This window comes from Camelina sativa, chromosome 16 (genome assembly GCF_030686135.1).
Source record: "Camelina sativa cultivar CO46 ecotype springtype chromosome 16, ASM3068613v1".
NCBI classification, from domain to species: domain Eukaryota; kingdom Viridiplantae; phylum Streptophyta; class Magnoliopsida; order Brassicales; family Brassicaceae; genus Camelina; species Camelina sativa.
The window spans coordinates 2190074-2216429 of NC_141895.1; the positions used below are offsets into that span (position 1 = coordinate 2190074).

Consider the following 26356-nt stretch of genomic DNA (forward strand, 5'->3'; position numbering starts at 1 on the left):
AGATGAGTATTAATAGTTATAATTTGATTGGTTATAAAAGATGAGTTGTACTATTGTTATAATTTAATTGGTTAGAGATTTTTTCTAATGTGTCAATCTCTCCTTCAATACAAAAGCTAAGTTTTCTTGTATTGATCGTAAGTATATATATAATTATGTACGCACGCCAAGAGAAAAAAAAAGTATCACATCCTCTATTTAAACTAACAGAGGCAAAAGATACGAACAATAAGAAAGTTTGATCATCATCGTTATCACAATGTCACCGAAACAGGTCATTAAGAAGATATATGCAAACTATGAGAATGAAGTTGATGTTGCTGTTATTAGACAGGGCATCACCAAGTGAGTTTGCTTCTACGTTATAGAAGGCGATGCAGGCGTGTTTAGCTCCTCGGACTCTTCCACAGTAGAAGCAGACAATGTTGTGGTATTCGGAACAGGGGATGAAGTTAGCGTGAGGAATATATCAAGCTCTAGGCCGTTGGGGTTCTTGTTGATTGCAGGGGAACCGATCGGCGAGCCTGTGGTTCAGCACGGGCCATTTGTGATGAACTCACAGGCTGAGATTGATATGACAATTGGGGGCTATGGCAATGCCAACTGCCAAGAATGGCTTTGAGATGGCTAAGTCTTGGAGGTCAGACAGTTATATGAAACAATTAACACATTGCAAGTATTTACACAATTTGCAAAGACTTTGAGACCTCCATGAAGCTGTTTCATTGTTATCCCATTTGTACCTTAAATTATACCAAACAAGAATCTATGAGAACCTGTATTTCCCAAAAAAAATTTAGAGCCAACAACATAAGTTGAGACAAGAGAGAAGACATACCCTCCAATGGCTCCAAGAATTCTTTTGCAGCTGAGATGGTCTCGTCCGGAAAGGATACTGTGAAGCCTTTGCTTTGACTCTTTTCCTCCATAACATTGATCCCTGCACCCAAAGAAATTTCAGGAAAAACATGGATTCTGGATCTATCTCATCTTATGCAGTTATCAAGAATTTACCTCCGAGATAGTAGCCTTGTCAACATAACAAAGTTTACCGCACCTTTGCTTAGCAATATTACATGCAACACGCGCAAAGTAATCAACCTAAGAAGAATCAGAAACAAGAATGCTATTGAGAAACTCCTACATTAACCAGACGTCAAATACATGTCCAGCAACATTAAAATTCTTTCCCAGCTCAATTAGAATAGGAGGCACCACTTCAAAAATCTTTGAGACCTATAATTTGTGAGCCAGTAAAAATTAAAAAGCATGATCAAAATATTAAGGGTAAAAACGTTACCAGCTGAAAAAGAGGATCATCAGGTAAACTCTCTTTGGCACACATATCTTGGATCCGTTTTAACCAAAACACCATGGCCATATCCTGGAACAACCTGCAATATAAAATGTTTATTTAAAGTTTAAATTTTAAACTTCCATTGCAACATTCACAGGCAAAGCCAAAAATCAAAACATAATCCCAATCTTCATTCAAGTTATGGCCTGCCGTATTAGCATGCAACACATATTACAAACGGCCTATTTCTCTCAGTTTTCATTTCAGAGCATGTAAGCTTTTATGAAGGCTAAGCAGAGCAGAATTTGGTTAACTTTGCCACTGTTTAACGTTGTCCAGACATAATCTTTTAGCTGTTTCCTCTGATTTCTCCACATCCCTCGACAACTGATTTGATCCACTCCAAAACTTCCTACAACAGACTAAGATTTCAAAATTCTTTGTTGAACATCATAAGTTTTGCAGTTTATACATGTCATTCTTGTAACTCTCACTTGTAGTTTTGAACAATAGAATATTCATTTAGGAGAGAAATAGAGGGATTACCTGATAAGCCAAACCATGGAGTAGCCCAGCTAAACCATTTTATGCAGCTGCACTCCCATCCTTAATGAAAAAAACATCATCCATAAGCCAAAAACATAACCACCAGACTGACCAGAGAGTTATAGTTACAAACAAAAGTATATCCATACCTCATCTGCATCAAGCAATGAGGTTTCTAAGAGTAAATCCAGTCATCCCTCTCAAGTCCACCAAACTATCACACCTACAACAACAACAAAACCAAAGTTTCAGTCTTTATCAGACACATCTAAATATATTATTACAATAAATAAAAGTCAAGTAACTCACTTTGTGACAAGGAAGACGTAACTGATTGGATTCGGGGAGGGGGACTGTCAAAGACTAAAAGAATCAGATTGCCCAATTGCGTTTTGTTGTTCTGAATCTTCTTTTCACTCTTTCCAAATTACCATCAAAGAGACTCCTCAGAGATAAATCTTGACAATCTGTTTCAAAAGAAAGAAACCCATCAATCAAAAAAACAAAAATACAAACTTTAAGACGATTTATCTGATAAGAATTAGAATCAAATCAAAGGACACAAACTCACACGTCCTGTAAAGGCAATGTTTGCTCTCTCGTCTGGTCGCCATTTTCATTGGTCTTTAGCCCATTCCCCCTTGGCTCTCCAAAATAAGTACCTGTTACCAAGAAACATCATATTTAAAGATACTGTCCCACTACAGAGCGAGAAAGATAACAATTGCGATCACTTTAATAAACTAATTCAACTGACCTCATGTAAGCTCTATTACAACCATTAGATCAACACCTTCTGCTACCTCTCTCTTCAAGGTGGAAGCATCCATTAACTATATAAAAAAGCAAAAAGTCGAAGTTCACACAAGAAACAAAGTTCAGGCTACCAAGAAATTCTGAGATTAGGCTGAGGATGGTTACCTTAGCAAGTCTCAGATTTGCAAAGACTTTGAGACCTTTATGAAGCTGAAGTAACCCCTTTTCAGGCCCAATAAATACTATGATTTATCTTATTAAGATTATGAAGCTCCTACAAGTGTAACTCTCCTACCACTGACGCAGAGTGCTTCAATTAATAAAACAGATTCACAGCTATTATGAGTCAGTTCTAAAGTGATAATAATCTTATGATGGATGGGGAGTATCTACCTTGAATTCCGGTAGATGTGGCTTGTTTGTGGTGGACGCAAACGCTGGAGCTATAGAGTAAAGAGCTTGCTGATTTTTGAAACAGTATGCATATTCTAATGCTATAGAGTGAAAGCTTGCTGATTTTTTTTGAAACATTATAATGGGCTGACCTGTCTTGTATTCTTGATTTTTGCTGCTGAAGTATGAAGAAGAAATGCATTAGAATAGTCTTACATGGATCACTTAACTATAATACAATCTTCAACAAAGAATGATATAGAACCTGGGCATTTGCGGTCTTTGTTGTTGACCTCTGCATCCTCGGAACATGTTATTTTCCTGAGGCTTGCTTTGTGAAGAAGACATGGTTCTAAAACGGCTCTTTTATCCTGCAAAACAATAAGAATGATTAAAATCAGTTGGACCTTTTGAAGACAGAGTGATGGAAAAACTGAAGCAACAACAAAACCAAAAATCTCAGTCTCACTTATTGTTATTCCCTGACTTGCCGGATTATTGGAAAGCAGAATATTCACATGATAATCGTTTCCGATCACACACCACCAACTCTGTAAAAGAAACAAAATCAAAGTGGTTCATAGATTTAGAAGAAGAAAAATAATTTATGCAAAACTGTGAAATAATACTGATAAGGTAAAGCGAAGAAGAAGACCTGTAGCAATGGCGCCATCCATGTATGATTACCAACTAACAAAGAAGCTGACAACCCCATAACGAAAAAAAGATACCATCTCTTCAAAAAGCTTTCTGTACTTCCTCGCGACACCAGGATCACTTCTCATGTCAAATTTGGCTGGCAGGAAGCAGATCACTGAAAAAGAAAGAAAACCAGTAATGTAAATACATATAAGATTAAACGATAAAGTAATTTAGAAATTAAGTGTTCAGGATTTGTTTTCTAAAATGCATGCATACCTTCTCCGAGTTAGAACCATAGGGCAGATGCAGTTTCGTGTCGTTGACATCATTGAAACCCACAGTGACAAGAATCAAAAGAGATGAAACGACAGCGCAAATCTATTGCATCTGCGCTGTGATTGATTACCAAGTCGTTGTCTATTGCATCTGCGCTGTGATTGATTACCAAATCTACGAAGCCTTTTTATATTTTTTTGATTGATTACCAAGTCGTTTTCTTGTCTCTTACTAAACCTAAATATATTTATGTATAAACGACAGCGCAAATCTATTTCAAACTCGAGATAGTCCCAATTGCGTTCGACATTTGCTTTTTAGAAAGTACAATCCTAAAACATCCACTAAAAAAACTCATCCGCCTTTTGATTAAATCTTTCTCACGTGGGACTGAAGTTCACATGATCATCTGAGACATAAACTAAGAGCCCATCGAAGCACACTGAGTTACAAATCACATATCATGCCTAGAAACTAGATAGAATCAGACTGAAGATAAAGTGACCAAGAATGTGCACAAACCGATTCATGTTCCAACAGACTTAAGCAACTAGGAGGACCAACGTTTGTGTAATTTTCAAACAAAACTGAGCTGGACCCTGCAGTTGGATGAAGCTCTCGGAAACATATGAAGATCCATGTGGATTCTTAACTTGTCACTATCGCTTATTCTTCTCCAAGTACGAACTTTCAGCAGCTCCAGACGTGGCAACTTTCCTAAGAAATGTTTTACTTGCTGCAACTCACCAGTCGTCCCGCCAAACCATAAAGTTATCTCCAAGACCTCTACTGAACATGTCAATAGACAAGTATATCCCGACAAACACTCGCACACACAGTCAGGTTCTTCTTCAACATTGTCAGCTTCTTCTGCAAAGTCAGGTTCTTCAGCATCTTCAGGTTCAAGACAGTGCACTCCACCCTGCAGCAAATAGGTTGAGAATATACACAAGGATGTTTTTGAAATAATGGTTTGTCCAAAATACATGATTATTATCATACCTCGATAACAAGGGTCTTCAGATTCGGAGCCTTGTTTAGCAAAAAGGGAAGAAACCTCCAACAGAAACCCATATCATCATTTATCATAGTTAGATGATGTAGCTTCTCTAATACTGGAATTGCATCACGGAAGAAGTAAAGCGTCTGAAAATCAAATCAAATCAACTAATTAAGTGTTGGAACAAAGCCTCAGGAAACACGTTTGCAACATGTTATGGAACTTAAGATGCACGCTCTTGATTCACATATTCATCTTCTATTGTTGTCTCAAAACTGTAATTACACCTCAAACTACAAAAATAACACACTTACCTCAAAAGTATACGGAGATGATAATTTCAGGATCTGAACATTTCTTATCCCTTGAATCAGATTTGTTGCATTGCTAGACAAGACATCGCCGTCATTTGCAAACCGTCCATGCCATCGGCGATTTACCATCACAAGAAGATTGAGCTTAGCTTCCACAAGGGACCCGAAACTAACAGTTGTATACCCATCCGGGACAAAATCACCGTACTCTAAGTAGGCAAGACTTGGAGTATCAAAAGTAATGTACTGTGGCTTTGGCCCTTCAAAATCTACCAGCTCACGACCAATAGTAAGTCTTTGAAGACTCTGACTAGACACGATGCCAGACCATTCCCAAGTTTCCCAGCACATACCATCAACGGTTAGTTCCTTAAGCACAGGGCAAGCCGAAAGAAACGCCTTGAACGCACAATCAACAGGATTACAGAAGCGAACGCAGTCATCAAAAACGAGGGTCTCAAGGCTTGGTAGCAAAGCATTCTCAGGGACAAGACTGATAACGATTTCCCTCCCAAGTTTCAGGTTCTTGAGTGTCTTGCAAGTGAAGATCTCCAAAGGCAACGTATATCCATTATCACCATATATGCCCATTTCAAGATCCATGACACCACGATGATTCAACACATCACGTAGCCAGGGGTTGATACGATCTGGATCAAGACCCCTTTTAGATTTCAAAGAGAATCTCCTTATGCGCGTTGTAGTTTTCAGCCGAGCAGCCAACGCTTCACTCATGAAATCCGTGAAATTCCCCTGAAACTTAGATGTGTCATCGAACTCAAGATCTGGTATGATGGTATAGAGATTCCTAAACCTCCTTGAGGTAACCAAAGACGCAGCATCCTTTGCATCAAGAAAACTCAAAATTAGCATGATAAGTTCATCTGGTAGACCGCTGATCCGATCCATCTTCTTCGAATTATAACCCTAGCGAAACAAAAAACTCAACGAAGAAGATGATGAGATCACGAGTTTGGAATTTAATCCAGAAGACGGGAGAGTGAAGAAAATAAGAAACTGCTTCATTTTTTTCTTGGAACATTCTTCTTGATTAAAAACAGTTAGGTTGGTGGTGTCTACAAAACGCTACGTTTTGGCCTTTTGATGAAAAACGCACCGCTTGGGCTTTTAATTTTGTTTTAAGCCGTAATGGCGTGAATGGCACAAAGATTGGTGTCTTCAAACAAACCCACCAAATACGCCTCCGCAGCTTCTTGAAGTGCTAACACAGCGTGACTCTGGAATCTCAGATCTGTCTACATACAACTTCTATTAGGATCAATTTAGGAATCACGAATACATATTCTAGGGTTTTCGATCTAATTAAATACCTTGAAATCTTAGGCGATTTCACGAACAAGACGCTGAAACGGAAGTTTACGGATCAACAACTCTGTGCTCTTCTGGTACTTACGAATCTCACTGTTTATTTGATTGATTGATTTCCACAAACACACAAAACCATCGATTTCAGACAAAGATTGTGATTTGAGATAAGAGAAGAAGAAATCGTGAAAGTTTTGTTACCGAAGAGCGACGGTTCCAGGACGGTAACGGTGAGGCTTCTTGACTCCACCGGTGGTCGGCGCAGATTTCCTCGCCGCCTAAATTAAGGTTAGGTTAGGTTACACACAATCAGTTACAGCTAAATTCGAAACCCTAGATATTCAAATTTTACAAATACCAAAACTAAAAAGAATAAACGAACCTTGGTGGCGAGCTGCTTCCTCCATGTGATTTTCTCGCGGTTTGCTTCGTACGAGCCATGAGCTTCCTTCTTCAAGAAAAAGATCTGAGAATGTTCAGAGAGAGAGAGAGAGAGGAATCGCAAAGTCTCTGAATTGTGTGTGTTTTGAACTTTTTGGTGGAGGAGATGAAACCCATATTTATATAGCGAGGGAGGTCGGTTAGTTTTGGGAGATTAATGAAGGACGGACTAGTAGTAATTTATAAAAGCAGAATATTCACATGATAATCGTTTCCGATCACACGCCAGCCACCAACTCTGTAAAAGAAACAAAATCAAAGCGGTTCATAGATTTAGAAGAAAAAAATTATTTCATACAAAACTGTGAAAATAATACTGATAAGGTAAAGCGAAGAAAAATACCTTACCTTCTGAATTCCAGTTTCAGTCCATGTATGTAGCAATGACGCTATCCATGTATGATTGATTACCAACTAACAAAGAAGCAGGTAACCCCGTTAGGAAAAAAAAGATACCATCTCTTCCAAAAGCTTTCTGTACTTCCGGACAACACCAGAATCACTTCTCATGTCAAATTTGGCTAGCAGGAAGCAGGAAGCAGATCACTGAAAAAGAAAGAAAACCAGTAATGTAAATACATATAAGATTAAACAATAAGGTGTAATTAAGTGTTCAGGATTTTGTTTCTACACTGCATGCACACCTTCCCCGAGTTAGAACCATAGGACAGATGCAGTTTCGTGTCGTTGACATCTTTGAAACGATATTATGCCTCTCGTCATAAGGCTCAATGATAATGGAATATCATTGGGGAGGTCCAGAGTTTGCAAGCCATATTGATCACTTCCTGCAGAAAACAAATTTGTTGCGTCAACTTCATAGAATTAGAAAATGTGCCCAATAAATTGGTTGTGTGTTGTCAACCAAACCAAAACATCACCTTCCTGACAACATATTCACCAGATAAGTCCCTTCTTGGTGCTAAACCCTCAACCAGACTATATTTAGTTTGCAATCTTCCTTAATATTCCATCAGAAAACCAAAGAGAAAAATGGAATTAGCAATTAGAGTGAGCAGACACTCAGATGCCATTCAGAAACAATCAGGAAATTCAATTGATAAAACAGATTCATTAAGCTATTATGAGTTTGTTCTAGAGTGATGATAATCTTTGATGGATGGTGGGTATTTACCTTGAATTCTGGCAATAACCGGCTCACCTGTCTTGATTGTGCATCATCTAGCTTTTACTGTTGAAGAAAATAAAAACAGAATTAGAATAGCCCCTTTCATATAAAACTAAACTAGAATAAAGAGTGATAAAGAACCTGGGCATCTGCGGCCTTGTCGTTGTTGACCTCTGGCATGGATTCTCTGAACTTTTTTTTACCGGAGTCTTGATTTGTGAAGAAGAAATGGTTCCAAAACGGGTCTTTTATCCTGCAAGCAATGTTAAGAATGATTAAAGGAAGTAGTTGGACCTTTTAAACAGAGAGTTGAATCAGAGAGTTAAAATTGTTTATTACCTGTGGAAGGCACTTGTTGGCATGAGGCAAGGACAAGTCTCTGGTGCTTATTTGAAACTTCTACATCAATTCAGCAGTTCAAACGTAAACCTGAACAAAGAGATAACAAGAGCTGAGAAAGCCTAACAGAAAAGTTATACAAGCAACCGTGAAGCACAACGCACCTTTATGTTCTCCTCTGGAGTGTGCTTAGTGACTGAAAGGCATACAAGACCGTCTTGTCTTGTGGATTAGAGTTGTTGGTTGTTGATCCACAATTCTAGCATAATTTCCAATAGGCTCCATTGAATATTATTGGTTGAGAAAAAAATAAACTCGAAACAGAACAAAATAAAGAAATACAGAGGATTTGGAGATTACTTACATAGTTAAGAAGAGGATTTTTTCCCATCGTATAATGCAGATGAGAGTCAAACCTGCAAAAAACCTGCATCAAATGACAGAACGGACTGGTTTAGTTTAGTTTTCTATTTTGAAGTACAAATATACCTTAGACCTTAGTGAAACTAGATGCACTGCCTTCTTGTTCACTGATTTTTCAAAGGTCGAGCTTTATAATTGGTTATTAACAAGACCTTGTCTTGTCTTGTGGAGCATAGTCGCTGGGTTTGGATTGATGAGGAGGACAGAGTTTCGGTTGCAGTGAGATATGGAGTGAATCATGCTGATTTTGTAACAATTTGCCTCACCTGTCTAGCTTTTACCTATGGCAGATGTGATGTGACTTGTTTGTGGTGTAGGCAAATCTGCAGCTATGGAGTGAAGAGCTTGCTGATTTTGAAACAATAATCGGCTCCTGTCTTGATTTTCCATCATTTTGCTTTGTGAAGAAGATATGGTTCTAAAGCGACTCTTTTATCCTGCAAAGAGTAAGAATGATTAAAAGCAGTTGGACCTTAAAAATATAGTGATGGATAAAGTGAAACAAAACCTTCAGCCGTATAATTAGAATACCTTGGGCCTATAAAATGCCATCGATCACATCCTGGAAAAGAAGAAAAAAAAAATATTTGTTGCGTCAAGTTCATATAATTAGAATATGTGCCCAATGAATTCGTAGTGTGTCTTTCAAAGCCATCGATCACATCCTGACAAACGTACTTAGATAAGTCCCTCTTAATGCTAAACCCTCCACCAGCCGGTTGTACTTAGCTTGCAATCTTCCCTTCAGTTCGTTGAGAAAATGCAGACTCATAAAAAGCAGATCCTCTTCTTAATTCGTACCTACTTTAACTTCCATAAGAAAACCAAAGAGAAAAAAAAATGCAATTAGCAATTAGGGAGAGCAGACACTGAGATGGCATTCAAAAACAATCAGGAAATTCAATTGAAAAAGAAAAGACACTTTTTCATCAATGTTACTGTAATTAGGAGTGGCATGAAAGAGAAAAGTAAGGAGTAACAATCAGATATGTAGGGAAAAATTGGCATACCTATCGGTTTTCTTGACTTATCTTATTAAGATTATGATTAGCTCATGCAAGTGTAACTCTCCTCAAACCGACGCTGAGTGCTTCAACTGATAAAACAGATTCATTAAGCTATTATGAGTCTGTTCTAAAGTGATGATAATCTATGATGGATGGTGGGTATTTACCTTAAAATTTATGGCAGATGTTGTGTAAACTTGTTTGTGGTGGAGGCAAAAGCTGGAGCTATGGAGTGCAGAGCTTGCTGATTTTAAAGCAATATAATTGGCTCTCACCTGTTTTGAATTTGCATCATCTTGCTTTTAGCTGTTGAAGAATGAAAAAAGAAGAAAATATCCTTAGAATAGCCCCTTTCAAATATCACTAAACTAGAATACAATCTTTAACAAAGAATAGCCTAACATATGCGATCTTGTTCTTGTTGACCTCTGCATCGATCCTCGGAACTGGTTTATTTTCCTGAGGCTTGCATTGTATGCAAACAACAACTCATCCATTCCCCGAAGGAGAGATGAAGCTTAATCGTACGTTGACGCCAAGACTCTATGATGTTTTCCAACAATCCGGCAAGTCAGGCAATAACAATAAGTGAGACTGAGATTTTTGGTTTAGTTGTTGCTTCAATTTTTCCATACCTATGTGTTTAATTAAATCATTCTTATTATTGTGTAACTTGTTTAGTGCCTAACCAAACAGAATCCAATAGGCTACCTGATCTAACTTAAATGTTACACTAACATACAAAAAAAGAAAGATCAAGATACAAAAAGTAGTAGAGATCATTACCGGAGTAAAATATCCGGTATCAGGAGTGCCATCGAGATTGAGAGTGGGAGCCATAGCGAGAGTGAACTTATCACCAACAGCCAGTGGATAAACCTCAGTGTTAACATCTAAATGCATAAACATTTCCAAGTTGTGGCTCCTAGCTTCCACACGCGTAACTGTCACCACAAAACAACACACACACAGGGACACAATCAATTTGAAGACAGAACAAAAAAAAAACTTAAGGGAGGCTTTAAAAACTAATAAAGTTGAGGTTTTTTCCAAAGAAACTTGGATTTCGATTTCTTTCAAACATAAAACAAAACTACGATTCACATATCAGAAACTCAATTTAAGCCATAACAAGCATTACAGATCGTGACTGAGGAGGTTATTCAAAACAAAACAAAAAAAAAAGTAAATACCTTTATCGAACTTTTTGCCATCAGGGTCTAGCTTATCGACCACGAAGATATCCTCGAACATGATAACATTGCTCGCCATCTACAAACACGATTATCAAAAACCCTAAACACTCTTAATTACGATTCGAGTAGCAAAGAACAACAATATGCGAATATGAAGAAATCGAGAATCTGAATTACCTTAGAAGGAGATGGAAAAGACGAATTCTTCAACTGCTCCGGAGTCCGGAGGCTCGAGACGCAGAGAGAGGAGTGGCCGCGAAAAGAGTGTAATGGGAGGCGCTGCAGAGAGAGAATAAGCGAAGAAAAATTACGTTTTTATGTTATCAGTTTATTTACATATATGATCCCTATCGTTTTGTATTTCTTTCAGATATTCCCTGTATATTTTGCGTATTACATATGCTGCCTGTAGTATTAACTTAAAAAAAAAAAATCTAAAATTTTGTCATATCTATTGGTCAATCTTGTTGTCGTTTCGACAATATCAAAAAAACAAATCTAAACGGAGTTAAATAAGCTATAGTATTTATTTATGGATATTCATCTAAAAGTATCTTTTTTATATTTTTTTAAATACCTAAAGTTTCAGAACTTTCGCAATAAATATTGTCGAAATAAATTTAATGGGTGCATCTATTTTCTCTTCAAATAAATTTTAAAATCCTAAACTGAAATGTAGCAAAGACAATGCTATTTATATTTTAAAAATTTAATACCATAATATTTTTATGCAAATACAAACTTCTCCTTAATTTTTTAAAATTTTTGTACAAAAGTTGATATTGAGATTTAGTTAAAATTAAAGACTTCATTAATAGTATTCTGGTATTAAAAGTGTTCAAAATTGTAAAAGGTCGAGTCAAAATTAGAAAAAGTGTTTTCATATGTTTGACGATGCATCACAAAGAAAAAGCTAAACAAATTTTGTTTTCTAATTCCAATGTTTGATTGATTTTTTTGAATTAAGTTAGGCATAAGCAAGAGTTAAATTACCATCAACGAGACTCTTCGTGGATAAATCTTCAAACCTTTTTCAAAAGAAACAAACCCATCAATCAAAAGAATACAAAGAAAAGGATTTTACACTAGTGCTGCATGTTGGGTCATAATACATCATCATCATCACCATCTTCAAACCCTGCGAAGAAAATAAACCCTTATTTAGATATTGTCAGTCTAAAGAAGCAACATCGAGAAGAAAGTCTGAGTCTCTATCCCACACACACATCTAAATAAATTGTTAGCAAGAAAAAAAGAGAAAATTTTATAAAGCAAATCCATCTCACTCTGTGACAAGGAACATGTAATTGATTGATTAGGGGAAGACCATCATTGTCTTATACGCGTCGCCCTTACAAACACAACTCTCTCTATCTATCTCTTCTATGGTCTCGTCTGTCGCCCTTACAAACACGGCTCTTTATCTCTCTCTCTCACAAAATTACTTATCTCGATGAAAGAAGAGTGGATGCTCCCTTCTTCGGTCTCGTCGCCGCCATTAGAGAAGAGCGTCTCTGAGTGTTGTGGGTGGAAGCGAATCAAAATTCGCTTTAGGATACTTGTCCGCTATAACATCAGAATACTCCAAGTATAGGATATTAGGAGTATCAAAAGACACACTCTTGTGATTCTCAAAGAACATTTGGTTAAAACGAAACGTTAGCCTCTTGAGGCTTGTGCTAGATACAGAGCAAGATACCCAAAAATCATGAACCATTGTATCGCATCTAACAATAGCTGCAGACATAGGCCACTCCCAACACGAAGAGATATCCAGAACAAGTTCTGATACACGACGTTTCAACACATTGGTTATCCAACCAATGACATGAGCTGGTCCAACATCATCAAAACACTTGAGTGCGAATCGGTTCAAGGGACCATTATTATACAAAGCCAACGTACACGCGCTTTGTAAAATGTCTAAGAATCTTATCCCTCTCCTGTCTTCTCACTCCAGAGTGCATACACTTTGAGTCGTCGAAATCAAGATTCATCTTATTTCGAATACAGACCACACCACTTGCAATCTGAACAGAGAAAATGAGCTTGAGTAAGAATTACAACAAAAAGGATAACAAAAAAGATCCAGCACTACCAATATCAAAACCGGTTGCAAGTTCTACTTCTACACGATCTTTAAGTTTCAGTTTAGATTCTTGACAAAGAGAGAAACACCAAAACAAATGTTCCTGTCTAAAATTTTAAACGAGACACGCCGTGAGAAGAGGAGAAGCTTACTTGAGCTTGAAGCAGAGATCACCAGAACCACACAACTGTTGAGTTTTTATGTACTTCCGAACAAACCGGATTCAGAGGTATATATAGCCAAAGTGAAGTGAAAGTTGAAAATTAGGATTTTTGGCAACTGTAGCCTGTGGGATGGGTGAGTTCCAATGCTGGATATTTTTTCTGAGTGCTGTGTTGTCAAGTCTTCAGATTTTGGAGATCTTTTTGGTAAAAGGATTGAGTACATATTTCTTCTCCTCCACGGTATAATCAAGTTACTATACCAGGGCATCGTATCGTCTGTCTACTCTCATTCAATTTTTTTTTTCTTTTAAATCTTTTAACCTTTTAATAATTTGAGACGAGATAACTGATGGGATCGGTCATACTTCACTCAACGACAACGATTCTCTCAAGACGAACCACTTCGCTTCTACTTCAATAGGCCTACTCATCTCCTTTCACGTTTTCATCTTAGCTTCGTCAACTCAGATTGCCAAAATTGGGTCGTAAGTTCTTTGTTGTGCATAGGAATTTATTTTGTATAGATTTACTTCGGTCTAAATGCAAAATTTAAGAGACTACACCTTCAGTCTCAACTAAAAGTTCTATAAATTCAGAACTCGGTCGGCCCTAAAACTGTTTCAGACCAAACTCGACTTAAACTTTAATAAGTCTGTTGAGTTCCGGGATATATAGCCAAACCATGATCAAGTCACACTTGCGAGATTCAGATTTCTCACACTCAGCCACTCAAATACAGTAATGAAGTAATCTTATTATATATTATACATTACAGACAGTGCCTTTAAACAGATCTTCTCTCAGGAGAGAAGGATACAACATACACACATAGAACAATCCATTCTAGTTTCAACTTTTAAGAGGTTCTTTGACACTGATCAATTGACCAGAGCAAGCATGTCTTAGTTATTACTAAATTAATAGGTAAAAAAACAAAAACTATGGCCGTTTTATAAGTTTCACATCATCTCAAAGAACCATGAAATCGTCTTAATTTTACATTAAGAGCAAGTGTTCTGAATCTGTAAAAAAAAGGAAGAAGATATAAGCTCTTAACTAGGTGTACCGTTGCCTTTGCTCCTGTGCACAACTTCTAGACATTCTTTAGCTCGAAGAACTTTCGATTGAAGGTAAAAGCTCCCAGCTTTAGCGTTATTCTCAAACAGTTTGTCATATTTCTGCATTCAAATCAAATCAGAATCAGATCGAGAAAATCATTCTCTGTGATGAAAGAGAAATGTTTACCTGCAATATTTCTTCCCAAGAGGTCTGCTCAGTCACACCAAGAATTTGCCTAGCCTCTTGCTCATTGATGGCTTTTCCTGCTTTACGTACTGCATTCTGCATTGCTTCTTGCGCAACGCCAGTTTTAGACGCATCTGCAAAAGAAAAGATTCTCGGGTAAGATAGGCGTCCCTTCGTATAGATACATGATGACCTTTATCTTATGTACAAATTCAATAATACTCGAGTGTGAAAGAGAGAAATTGAATTCTGAAACATATAAACCGTACTCATAATTGTAAGAACATATACAGGAGTGACCAGAATCACTAGTCACCATGAACATGAAACTTCTGACCATTCTAGCAATTGAAAAAAAAAACAGATCTTCCTAAACAGAGCAAGCCTTCATGAAAAGCAATCAAAAATGATGTTAAAAAGGTAATATAAAAGAAAGTGTAGGAACTCACTTGCAAGTGCTTGACGATAGGCTTGAAAGACAGCACGACCAATGATCCCAGAACCCATCACAATCAAATTTGCAAGTATTCTCCCAGCCTGTGAAAGCAAGAAATGAGAATATTAGAATTAAGATCAGCAAGGATGAGGAAATAATTTGAAAACAAAAGGACCAAAGTCAAGCCTGCTTAACGTTCATCAAAGCAAATGCCTTAAGCCACTACTACTATATGCAAAAAAAAAAAAAAAAAACGGATTCGATACATCGCCAATATACTTTAATACATTCAGACATCTATTCCTGATTGATCAAATCTAATACATGAGAACAAAAGAAATGATAACAGATTCCAATCAATCGTACAACGAGGAAAAAAGCTTGCAGCAATAGAAATCCTAAATTTAAGAATATGAATCACAAAATATGTCAAGAGTATCTCCAAATGAAGCAAATCAGCTGAATAAGAATTGGGTGACCAATTCACAGAACCAATCAATCTCTCGAATTCATACAAATCAACGACAAAATAATCTAACAAATGATGCTAAAATCAATCATTTTATCAGAAGACAACCACTCAAGAGATCAAAGGGGCAAGATAGAAAAAAAAAAAAAAAAAGGGAAGAGAAGAAACAAAAAAAAAAAAGAACAAAAAAGGAAGAGAAGAAACCAACCATGGCAGCCGATTAATCGATCGAATTACTAATCAATCAGATAATTATCTTTTTTTGAACGATGTTGGGATTCGTATTTCGTTGGGGGAAGAAGAAGAGAGTGATAAAACTTGGAAGGAAGTTTAATAGAAGAATCTAGGGTTCTCTCTCTCTCTCTCTTTCTGTTGTTCGTGTTCGTGTAATAACAATAAGTTGAGGTAGATAGATACACGGAAGACGGAGGACCAACACGAAACAGGGGATTGATGCCCAAGGTCATTTTTTTAATTTAGTCAATAGAGAAACTCAACACGTGTTTTTATGGGCTTGGGCTGTTAGATAAATTTGGCCCATCTACTACTGAGAGTCCTCGGTTTTAAAAGTCCTCGGTTTAAAATTGATTAGTATGAGTTTATTTATGAAAATATTCAGCCTAATATTTTTATCCACATAAAAACTAGCAACTAGGTCATACTGTGGATAATAATTTGGGAGAAGTTTTAAAAGGGCTTTTGGGGATCACAAATTTGGGTGGTATGAGATTTTACTTAAGGATTTCGGAAAGTTTGGGTGGGATTAAGACGAATTTTTTTTCGTTTGTTCAGGACAAATTGCAAACAAGTGCAAGTGGATGGCCGGCTAGACTGTTATCAAAGGGCGGAAAAGAGATAATGATTAAATCTGTTGCTACAACGGTGCCTACTTTTGTCATGTCATGTTTTCGGTTGCCTAAGAAGGTTACGCGGAAATTGACGATTGTGATTTCTAATTTCTGGTGGAGCTCATCTGCACAGTCCAGCGGGTTACATTGGGTGGCGTGGGATAAACTGTGTCATGCTAAAGATGCAGGGGGTATAGGTTTTCGGTGTCTGGATGATTATAACACCGCTTTGCTGGCAAAGCAGCTTTGGCGTTTAATCATCGTTCTAGATTCACTTTTTGCACGGGTATTTAAAGGACGTTACTATCGACATTCTGATCCATTGGATCCAATTAAATCTTATTCGCCATCTTATGGGTGGCGAAGTATAGTTTATGATCGCTCTCTGGTTAATAAAGGACTTATTAAATGGGTAGGATCTGGTGCGACCATCTCTGTATGGACTTACCCATGGATCCCTGCTCAAACCCCGAGACCAGCACTGAGTACGGGGTTACCTTTTGATCCTATGCTCCGTGTTACAAATCTTATTAACAGGAGTTCCAATTCCTGGGATATGGTCCAACTTACGGCTACGTTTGTGCCGGAAGATGTGGCTATAATATCTGCTTTACCACTACGACAACCAGATAAACCGGATTTGCTGGGATGGCATTTTACTAAGTCTGTTAAATACTCGGTTAAATCAGGGTATCACACTCTTCGCTCTAACTTGATAGCTTCTGTCGGTCCGAAGATTTTTGGACCGACTTTGGTGCCCGTTCAAGCCTTTGTGTGGAAAATTCAGTGTCCTCCAAAACTTCGGCACTTCATGTGGCAAGTGCTTTCGGGTTGTGTGGCGGTTACAGCTAATCTACGGAAACGTGGTTTGAGTTGTGATGCTACCTGTGGGCTTTGTGGTATTGGGGAGGAGACGATTAATCATACCCTCTTTGAATGTCCGCCAGCTTGCCAGGTTTGGGCCTTGTCGCAGTTTCCGACGGCTCAAGGTGTCTTCCCCTCGGCCTCAATTTTCACAAATATGGATTTTCTTTTCTGGAGATTCCCAAATGTTCAAAATTAGGAATATTTTCCATGGATTTTGTGGTATATTTGGAAGGCCCGGAATGATAAACTTTTTAGTAATCTGGACTCCAATTCCCTAGCCATCTTGCGGTTAGCGGAGGATGAGGCAAAAGCATGGGCTCTAGCTCAGACGGATGATATGGTCTTAACACCGGCTATTGCCGGTACGACGGTCCCCTGTGGGAGGGTGAGTTTTGGGGTTTCTAGGTCTTTCTCAAGATATGTTTGTTATGTTGATGGTTCGTGGAAAGCAACAGATCTTTTTGCGGGAAGAGGATGGTTTTGCACGTCGCCTTGGGGCGATGCCCCCACTATGGGTGCTGCCAATCTTCGCTGCAGTCTCTCTCCTCTTCATGCCGAGGTTGAAGCCCTTATCTGGGATATGCGATGCATGATTGGGGCGGATAATTAATCTGTCGTTTTCTTCACCGACTGCTCTGACTTAGTGAAGATGGTGTCTTCGCCTTCCGAGTGGCCAGCTTTTACACCTTACTTGGAAGACATCCAGGCGGATAGAGAGGAGTTTGTCTCCTTCTCCCTAGTCTATGTCCCTCGCTCTCAGAATGGTAAAGCGGATAATCTGGCGCGACGTGTTTGCACTGTTCTGCACCTAGTTACCTATGTAAACAATGTTCCTTCGTATTGGCTCCTTTGAGCCAATCTTGTACTCTACTGTCAAAAAAAAAAAAAAAACTAGCAACTAGTGGAAAACCTTGCTTTTGATTGCATAAGATTTGATATAATTGTGCAGAGTATATAATGCAACAAAGAAACCATCTATATATACATTTTCAGAAACATTTATGAAAAAATTACTGAAGTTCTAACTTATTTACAACACTGTCATTGTATTAATTATTAATTAATCGGTTTAAGAAACTAATATTAATCGGTTTAGGAATAATAGATTCGGATCAAGAATAGAGTGACGAAGATCCTACTTTCCTTATTTTTAGTATCCGATTACCAACCTTTTAATTACGATATTTAATTATTTATTATTCGAATCAATCTTTATTACTAATTTCGCTCCTATTATTTAGTAACTTTACTTACCAAAATTATCAATATTTAATCATTATCGTATAATATCTAATTTATTACCAATTGGGTTTAAGATATTCGATTTTAGATTATTTTGAATTTATAAATATTGTTTCCTAATATATCTCTATTAGTTTCTTTTGTTAATATTGTGATCTAAAAATTTTTAGCAATAAATTAAAAGTTTAAGTCAAAAATCAAATTATTCACTCCGAAATTTATGTTTCTGCAAGTCTATAAAAACCATTTTCGACTGCAATCGGGTTATCTCTCACTTTCACTCTGTTTTTTTTTTAATTTTCGTTTACTTTTTGTTTTTGTTAAGCTAACTATAACTAACTATCGTATGACTAATTTCATGTGCCAGGGAGGAAATTTAATCATAAACTGGAGGAGACTTCACAGCCGGGAACAAAACTGGCGGCGAGTCGATCTATGGGGCCAAGTTCGATGACCAGAATTTCGAGAGGAAGCACACGGGACCAGGAATCCTGTCGATGTTTAAAAAATACAAATTAAACATTAGTTATATAAGAAGTTAATCTATAAAACAATTTTTTTTATATATATATAAAATAGCCCGCGGTGTATTAATTAGCAAATAAATCCGCGGGTTAATCTATATATACATTTTTGGAGACATAGCAAATAAATCCTTGGAGTTGCAACATATTTACAAGCATGCCATTAGTATTAATTATTAATTTGTTTTTATTTAATTAATTAATATTAAGTATTGATATTTAGAAACAAGATTTCCTATCCTGAAAAAATTTCCAAAACAATCGGAATCACTCCATTTAACATTAAGTATTAAGTTTATAATTACTTTAATTAATATTAAGTTTCCAATTTTGCAAAACAATATTTTCTCAATACATACATTTCCTAAACAATCGGCCTAATCAATAAACGACAATGTTTTTAAAACCAGACCGGAAGGTGAACCGGAAGTCTTTCGGGTTGCTGGGTCAACTAGTCGGACTGGTTGAACCACGGGTCAATTAGTCGAACCGGTTGAACCATAAGTCAATTAGTCGTACCGGTTGAACCATATGTCAATTAGTTTATTGGTTTTTCATATTTTATGACTATAACATCTATTTTTCTATAAATATATGAACAAAATCTACATAGTTAAGTATTAGCAGTCGATATAACATTCCTACTTTTAATACACGTAGAATTCTATACTACTAACAAAATACTTTATAAAAAAAATAGTCTCGCGGTACACCGCGGATGAATATCTAGTGAACTTATAAAATTGAGACAGGGAAGAAAGTGCATGTATGTATAAATCGTTTTATATCGTATAATACAATGAAGAAAGTATACATATATACATACAGATTCAATCGTTCTAATCAAAGTAATTAAATTCACTAAACCCAAAAATTAAAAAGTAAATAACTCTTCTTCTCTTCTCAAATCTCATGATGTTAAAAAAAGGAATGAACGATATTTAAAAAATCCCTGAAATTTCTGCGTGTTAAATGGGCTGTCTTTATTTATTTATCCTTTAATCTCTGCTTCCCAAATTTTGGGCTGCTATGACTATGATGGATGATTGATGGATGATGAATTGAGAAACCCATCTCGCACAAGCTTTTCTCTTGTTCCTTCCCGTTTCTTCCTCTCCCCCCATCTCTCTCTCTCGATTCCTCACACAGATCCGCGATCCATTTTTCCCCTTTCCCAGCCAGCAGGTTCGATTGATTTTTGTTTGTTCGTCGTGAGATAATCAGATTCATGTTTTACGGTTATTGTGTTTTGATTTCCTTGTAGATCTGAGTTTATCGTTCTTAGATAACTTCAGCTCAATTTTTGTCATTTGTTTCGTTTGATCGATCGCAAAAATCTCCGAATCACGCAATCAAAAAAAATTTCAAATCATGATGTTTAGAAGCTGCATTTTTCTCAATGTTGTTCCTTCTTCCCCATTTGAATCCGAAATGTATTCCGCACCCAGAATTTGTTTTGACTTTTTTGATCATTTGTCGGTGGGTGTTCAATTTGAAGATTTTTTGTTTGTTTGTTTGTTTCGCGGTGGATCTTTTCTTTCTATAGCCTTAAGATATGATGTACATATTAGGTTGATCATATTAGGATGACTTTATTGATCACATCGTTATGCTGATTTTATTTTTGTGATTTCTGTATGTTTATGTGTTAAAGGTTGCTTAATTTAGTTCATTGTTTATTAAGCTTTCTTTTATACTCATGTTTTGTGGTCTCCTACATATTGGAATGTGTGATATTGCTGATTTCTTCTTGTGAGTTCATGTTTTCCAATTCTATCCAGTTTCAAACTACACGAATTTTGTTTTCAGATGGCTCATTCTTTTACCATTTTTGGTGATTGATGCTTCATTTTGACACTGAGAGCTCTTTTACATTGTGAACAGGTTTATAAAGTGCAGTTAGCGCATTCCCTATATAAAAAAGAACTGCTTCACTATTGGATATGAAGAAAGCATTTGGTCAAACTGTCAGAGACCTGTAAGGATTGGACTACTTTGAATTCATCTTGTTAATCCATGTGTGGACTATTTGTTTTTCTTATTCGATGATGCCTTATAAATTCTTTCATCCAATTGCTTTGTAGCAAGAGAGGTGTCAACAAGAAAGTGCTTAAAGTACCTGGAATTGAACAAAAGGTAAACCTTGCTGTTTTTAGCCTTTCATGATTGAGTCTGTCAATTTTTAAAATTTAAGTTTTGTCAAGGTTGGATTATATAACTAGAGAAGCTTATCTTTGGTTTGCACTCCTTGCCGGCTTCTATTAGGGAATTTTATATGAGATTTTCCATATATGCTTCACTTCGTTTGACTCTCATATTTGCACTTCTGTTTCTTGTTCAGGTTCTAGATGCTACCAGCAATGAGTCTTGGGGTCCGCATGGATCACTTCTTGCGGACATTGCGCATGCTTCGAGAAATTAGTAATTACAAGTACCTTTGTCATGTTCTCCTTTTCTGTAATATTATCATCTTATGGATGAATTATATATGTTTTTTTTTTATTTCTCATGCAGCCATGAATACCAGCTGACCATGGGAGTGCTATGGAAACGTCTTAGTGACACTGGAAAAAATTGGCGGCATGTCTATAAGGTAAAAGAAATATGTAGGCCTAGCTTTGTTTTTGATATACTTATAGTGCTTTGGTGGTGAATGAAACTAATCTCTACTGGGTTATTTCTTCTCTACTCTCCAGGCATTGACGGTCTTGGAGTACTTGGTAGGCCATGGATCGGAACGTGTCATAGAAGAGATTAAAGAACGTGCATATCAAATTTCGGTAATGACTACATACATAGTAGTCATTTATTTTGGATGTATTCAGCAAGATATTTTTTTGGTATCTCAGCTGTTGGTATTCTTACTGATGAAGTTTATCCCTTTTTTATGTGTCAGATATTATCCAGTTTTCAGTATATTGATTCCAGCGGTAAAGATCAAGGTAGCAATGTCAGGAAGAAGGCGCAGAGCCTTGTGGCGTTGGTAAATGACAAAGAAAGAGTAGCGGAGGTCAGAGAGAAGGCTGCTGCTAACAGAGAAAAGTACGTCTGCTTCTTGTTTCTCCAATGGGTCAAATTTAAGCACATTTTTTGATTAAAATTGATGCCTAGGAAGGATCATAATTGCTATCTATGCTGCGTAGCAAATTCATGAATATGCAATCCTTCAGCATTATGAGCGTCTGTTTCTTAAAAAACCTTTCCTCAGAGAGGCAACACATTTCCCAAAACCTGACATTTTCGTACAATAGGTATCATAACTCAACAGTAGGTGGGATGCATAAGCCGTCAGGAGGATATGGAGACAAATATGATTACGAAGGCCGATATGGAGACAGAGATGAAGAACGAAGTAGTTATGGGAGAGAGAGAGAATATGGTTACAGGGATGATGATAGAAATAGTCGTGATGGAGATCGTTATTCTAAAGACTCTGAAGACCGAGATGGAAGAGATAGTAACAGGGATGATGAATACCATGGATCAAGAGGTAGGAGCTCAGACAGGGAACGACCTATTGAGGATGATGGCCAATCGTCATCAAGGTATGTTGATTTAAATTTTTGATCCCCCTCTTTTGAACCGAAGAACTAGGGAATTCTTTTAGGTGATCAATCTAACAATACCTGGATGTGTAGTAGCTTAGATGTCCTTGATGTTAAAAATCTCGTTCTGAGCACCATACCAGAAATTTGATGAAACATTTCTCTTCATCCTGTAGGGACAGTGGTGCACGAGCTGATGATCATTTTCAAGATGGGAGGTAATTTCCAGATACGTACTAATTTTGGATGGTTTTTCTAATTGTATTTGGCAGTGTGGAAAAAAAATGTCAGTGCTTATCTCTTACTTTTGGAATTTGATAGAGGGGGGATGGAGAGGAAGTTTTCTGAACAAAATATTGGTGCTGCCCCACCTAGTTATGAAGAAGCTGTCATTGAATCACGGAGCCCTGTATACAGTGAAAGGTGACAATTCTCTTCACTGAAAATTGAGAAGTACCTTTCTTTACCTGTTCTGATTTCAGATGATGATGCATTGTAAAATTTCTTGGTTCAAGGGATGGTGGAGAGACACCACAAGTTGCTCCTCCTGCAGCTGCAGCTTCGCCTTCTGCTGAAAACAGCAGGGTGGACAACAAAACTGCTGGTTTTGTTAACGGATCACCTCCTCAGCATGTTGAGTCTTTTGATGAATTTGATCCACGAGGTTCAATTTCAGGTACAGAGTTCTCCATGTTTGTAATTTCCTAGTTAACACTCCTTAGCAGCATAAGAATTCACTGTCACTGATAAATGATATTTAGAAATGTTATAGACTTAAAGTACGTTATTGGGACGTATGGGATTGTGTTCTGATCTGAGTGTTGTCATTGTATAACATAACTTCATGTTTTCTCCAGCAGCATGTGTACCTACAGCTGGTGCTTCGGCTCCTGCACCTAGCCCACCCACAGTGGTTTCTACTTCTGCCATGCCTGCCCCAAATAATGCTGAAATGGATTTGCTTGGCTCTCTTTCAGATGTATTTTCACCGAACCCCTTGGCTATTGTAACATCTGATTCCACTTCTGTTGATAACAATGGACAACCAAACACTGGTCCAGCTCCATCGTTTTCTACTTCTCAGTCATCAACTCAGGTATACTGGGCCTAACCAGTTATGTTTGACGTTTATTTAATGGTATTTATCTTGGGTATGTTACTGGGTTCAGCTGGAAACCCTACTGGATGCTGTCTTTATCCTTTGCCCTTTGTGCAGTCTTTTGATGATCCATTTGGTGAATCTCCTTTCAAAGCCATCACTTCTGCTGACACTGACCCAAGCCAACATCAGAGTTTTGGAGCGCCTTTCCAGCCCACACCACCAACTTCAAATCCTGACAATGGGCATAGTTTTGGTTTTGGGGAAGCATTTACAGCTGTACCCAATCATGAACCTGGCGTTCAAAATATGCAACCTCCACCGAACTCATCTGTCTTACCTCAAGAGCAGTTTGATACATCGGAGAGCGAAATCGATATTCTTGCTGGCATTCTCCCGCCATCTGGACCGCCAGTTTCTCTGTCTCCACAACCAAATTCAACAGTGCCAGCATCTCAATTTCCTCCCAACGGTAACTCCTATGAAAGTTATCATCATCAGGCGGCACTTACAGATCCAAACATGCCAGGACAAACTCCGTTTAGTCAAGCTTCACAACACTATAGCATGGTTTCCCATTCGCAAAATCATCCTGAAGGTATGCAATTCAACAATGGAGGCTTCACGCAACAGCCAGGCTATGCAGGTTCAGCAAATTCTCAACCTCCACAGTATACTCCTGGTTTATCTCCACACCCAACAAGTGAGAGTTTTCCTCACCAACTAGGTTCTGCCACCTCATCAAGCTCGCAAACTCCTTACGCTACTACATCCAATGCACCAGCTGGTCAGTTTGATGATGGAAACTTTATGACACAGCAACCTTATGATGTGACACAGAAAGTTAATGGTGCCCCTTCTCATGTACCACATCGAACTCAATCTGGACCTGTTGCGGCATACGGGAATAATAACAATGTTGTTGGAGATATGCACCAACCTGGTTCTGCCCCCTCATCAAGCGCGCAAACTCCTTACCCTACTACACCCAATGCACCAGCTGGTCAGTTTGATGGTAGAAACTTTATGACACAGCAACCTTATGATGTGACACAGCAAGTTCATGGTGCCCCTTCTCATGTACCACATCGAACTCAATCTGGACCTGTTGCGGCGTACTGGAATAATAACAATGTCGTCGGAGATACGCACCAACCTGGTTCTGCCCCCTCAGCAAGCTCGCAAACTCCTTACCCTACTACACCAAATGCACCAGCTGGTCAGTTTGATGGTGGAAACTTCATGACACAACAAGCTCATGGTGTGACACAACAAGCTCATGGTGTGACACAACAAGCTCATGGTGTCCCGTCCCATATACCACAACGAACTCAATCTGGACCTGTTGCAGCGCACGGGAATAGTAACAATGTCGTTGGAGATATGTTTGCGCCAGCTGGACTAAGTTCCTTGGAGACTTCAGCATCTCAACCATCTCTCACACCTTTAACAGGAGCAATTGAGATTGTTCCTCAAAGTCAGAAAAAGTTTGAGCCAAAATCAACAATCTGGGCTGACACATTAAGCAGAGGGCTGGTTAACTTCAACATTTCTGGACGTAAGTCTTGTAATATGCAGTCTCCTAATTCATAAAGCGTTTACGAAATTTCTAACGTCGTTTGTTTACTGTGCAGCCAAAACAAATCCATTGGCAGATATAGGAGTGGACTTTGAGGCGATCAACAGGAAAGAGAAACGACTAGAGAAACCAACTACCGCACAACAGCAAGTAACATCAACTATCAACATGGGTAAAGCCATGGGATCTGGTACTGGATTAGGCCGTGCAGGTGCAGGTGCTATGAGACCTCCGACGAATTCAATGGTAGGCTCAAGCATGCCGACGGGGATGAATGCTGGTGGCTACGGAGGTATGAACCAAAACCATCCGATGGGAATACAACAAAACCACCCCATGGGCATGAACCAACACTTTCCGATGGGCATGAACCAAAACTACCCCATGGGCATGAATCAAAACCATTCCATGGGAATGAACCACAACCAGCCCATGGGAAACCAAAACTATCCCATGGGAATGGGGATGAACATGGGCGGATACGGTCAAGGCTATCCCATGCAACCACAACAAGGAATGGGCATGGCTCCTCCTGGTCCACCACAAGGCATGACCGGTGCCTACAATCCGATGATGGGTCAAGGCGGTTACAACCCTCAGCAGCAGCAACCTTATGGAGGAGGTTACCACCGGTAAGATACGAGCCAATCACAGTTACCCTCATTCAATTCATCACGATAGTAAAAAAAGATCCAAGAACAGAACTCAATCATTGGACCTGGATTTGTAAATTTTTTGGTCGGTTCAGGTAAGTTTGGGGGTTGGGTCAGTCATATTATTGGATTAATACCTCGGCTGTTTTTACAAAAGAAAAAAAAAAATAATTCTCGACCGATTTGAGTTTTTGTTAGGAAATTTGTAATGGGTAAAGAGAGAGAGAGAGAGAGAGAGATAGGCACAAACCTTCACTCGGGTTACGCTAATATACATATGTATTTTTTGGTATTATACATCTTTTCTGTAATACATTTTCCACTCACGTAACAATAAAACAAGTCTTTCAATAGTTTATACTAGTTGGTTTGGTAACGTGAAACAGAGAGATTATGAAAAGCCAAAAGAAAAGTGCAAAATATCTGAAAAAAAAGAAAAGAAAACTAGTACCAAACTATGTACTTGTAAAACTGTGGATTTGTTTTCGATAAACAAGAACAAAACTGTTAC

At 37.9% G+C, this 26356-nt stretch overlaps 5 protein-coding genes and 1 pseudogene across 9 annotated transcripts; 1 reads left to right on the plus strand and 5 right to left on the minus strand.

Moving 5' to 3' along the window:
* Nucleotides 1–171: 171 nt before the first annotated feature.
* LOC109129697 (uncharacterized) lies at nucleotides 172–4121 on the minus strand. 2 transcript variants are annotated; one of them, XM_087491030.1, is made up of 16 exons: nucleotides 3911–4121; nucleotides 3648–3806; nucleotides 3462–3543; nucleotides 3258–3363; nucleotides 2993–3170; nucleotides 2765–2896; nucleotides 2601–2676; nucleotides 2415–2505; nucleotides 2153–2310; nucleotides 1993–2066; nucleotides 1844–1903; nucleotides 1612–1709; nucleotides 1301–1394; nucleotides 1015–1101; nucleotides 839–940; nucleotides 172–743 (listed from the first exon to the last, which is right to left on the minus strand). In XM_087491030.1, the coding sequence occupies exons 13-16, from the start codon at nucleotides 1379–1381 to the stop codon at nucleotides 729–731; spliced, it is 285 nt and encodes a 94-aa protein (XP_087347156.1). In that variant the 5' UTR covers nucleotides 1382–1394; nucleotides 1612–1709; nucleotides 1844–1903; nucleotides 1993–2066; nucleotides 2153–2310; nucleotides 2415–2505; nucleotides 2601–2676; nucleotides 2765–2896; nucleotides 2993–3170; nucleotides 3258–3363; nucleotides 3462–3543; nucleotides 3648–3806; nucleotides 3911–4121; the 3' UTR covers nucleotides 172–728. The 2 variants fall into 2 exon arrangements, with proteins under 2 accessions (XP_087347156.1, XP_087347155.1); XM_087491029.1 differs by lacking the exons at nucleotides 2415–2505; nucleotides 2601–2676; nucleotides 2765–2896; ... (3 more) ...; nucleotides 3648–3806; nucleotides 3911–4121 and having other exon boundaries at nucleotides 2153–2290.
* A 134-nt stretch (nucleotides 4122–4255) lies between these two features.
* Nucleotides 4256–7081, minus strand: LOC104749406 (F-box/LRR-repeat protein At3g58980). 2 transcript variants are annotated; one of them, XM_087491019.1, is made up of 7 exons: nucleotides 6933–7081; nucleotides 6752–6828; nucleotides 6556–6646; nucleotides 6342–6480; nucleotides 5225–6151; nucleotides 4913–5056; nucleotides 4256–4832 (listed from the first exon to the last, which is right to left on the minus strand). In XM_087491019.1, exons 5-7 carry the CDS (start codon nucleotides 6131–6133, stop codon nucleotides 4488–4490), a joined length of 1398 nt encoding a protein of 465 aa, XP_087347145.1. In that variant the 5' UTR covers nucleotides 6134–6151; nucleotides 6342–6480; nucleotides 6556–6646; nucleotides 6752–6828; nucleotides 6933–7081; the 3' UTR covers nucleotides 4256–4487. The 2 variants fall into 2 exon arrangements, with proteins under 2 accessions (XP_087347145.1, XP_087347146.1); XM_087491020.1 differs by having other exon boundaries at nucleotides 6342–6476; nucleotides 6933–6994.
* Nucleotides 6364–6991, minus strand: LOC104749405 (histone H3-like 3; annotated as a pseudogene). Its single transcript, XR_015584054.1, has 4 exons — nucleotides 6933–6991; nucleotides 6752–6828; nucleotides 6556–6646; nucleotides 6364–6480 (listed from the first exon to the last, which is right to left on the minus strand). The product of XR_015584054.1 is annotated as a histone H3-like 3 (transcript).
* A 2331-nt stretch (nucleotides 7082–9412) lies between the features above and the next one.
* On the minus strand, nucleotides 9413–11387 carry LOC104749404 (DNA-directed RNA polymerases II, IV and V subunit 8B-like). Its single transcript, XM_010471029.3, has 8 exons — nucleotides 11263–11387; nucleotides 11083–11161; nucleotides 10676–10833; nucleotides 10292–10432; nucleotides 10057–10195; nucleotides 9893–9978; nucleotides 9561–9692; nucleotides 9413–9444 (listed from the first exon to the last, which is right to left on the minus strand). Exons 2-4 carry the CDS (start codon nucleotides 11159–11161, stop codon nucleotides 10379–10381), a joined length of 291 nt encoding a protein of 96 aa, XP_010469331.1. The 5' UTR covers nucleotides 11263–11387; the 3' UTR covers nucleotides 9413–9444; nucleotides 9561–9692; nucleotides 9893–9978; nucleotides 10057–10195; nucleotides 10292–10378.
* Nucleotides 11388–14072: 2685 nt separating this feature from the next.
* LOC104749407 (mitochondrial import inner membrane translocase subunit PAM16 like 2) lies at nucleotides 14073–15948 on the minus strand. The gene is made up of 4 exons (XM_010471033.3): nucleotides 15697–15948; nucleotides 15033–15120; nucleotides 14584–14717; nucleotides 14073–14516 (listed from the first exon to the last, which is right to left on the minus strand). The coding sequence occupies exons 1-4, from the start codon at nucleotides 15697–15699 to the stop codon at nucleotides 14391–14393; spliced, it is 351 nt and encodes a 116-aa protein (XP_010469335.1). The 5' UTR covers nucleotides 15700–15948; the 3' UTR covers nucleotides 14073–14390.
* A 3866-nt stretch (nucleotides 15949–19814) lies between these two features.
* On the plus strand, nucleotides 19815–26198 carry LOC104749409 (clathrin interactor EPSIN 3). 2 transcript variants are annotated; one of them, XM_087491031.1, is made up of 14 exons: nucleotides 19815–20154; nucleotides 20854–20947; nucleotides 21054–21105; nucleotides 21311–21390; nucleotides 21484–21562; nucleotides 21666–21749; nucleotides 21866–22011; nucleotides 22221–22514; nucleotides 22691–22732; nucleotides 22836–22937; nucleotides 23030–23190; nucleotides 23372–23610; nucleotides 23731–25171; nucleotides 25248–26198. In XM_087491031.1, the coding sequence occupies exons 2-14, from the start codon at nucleotides 20913–20915 to the stop codon at nucleotides 25826–25828; spliced, it is 3336 nt and encodes a 1111-aa protein (XP_087347157.1). In that variant the 5' UTR covers nucleotides 19815–20154; nucleotides 20854–20912; the 3' UTR covers nucleotides 25829–26198. The 2 variants fall into 2 exon arrangements, with proteins under 2 accessions (XP_087347157.1, XP_087347158.1); XM_087491032.1 differs by having other exon boundaries at nucleotides 23375–23610.
* Nucleotides 26199–26356: the final 158 nt, after the last annotated feature.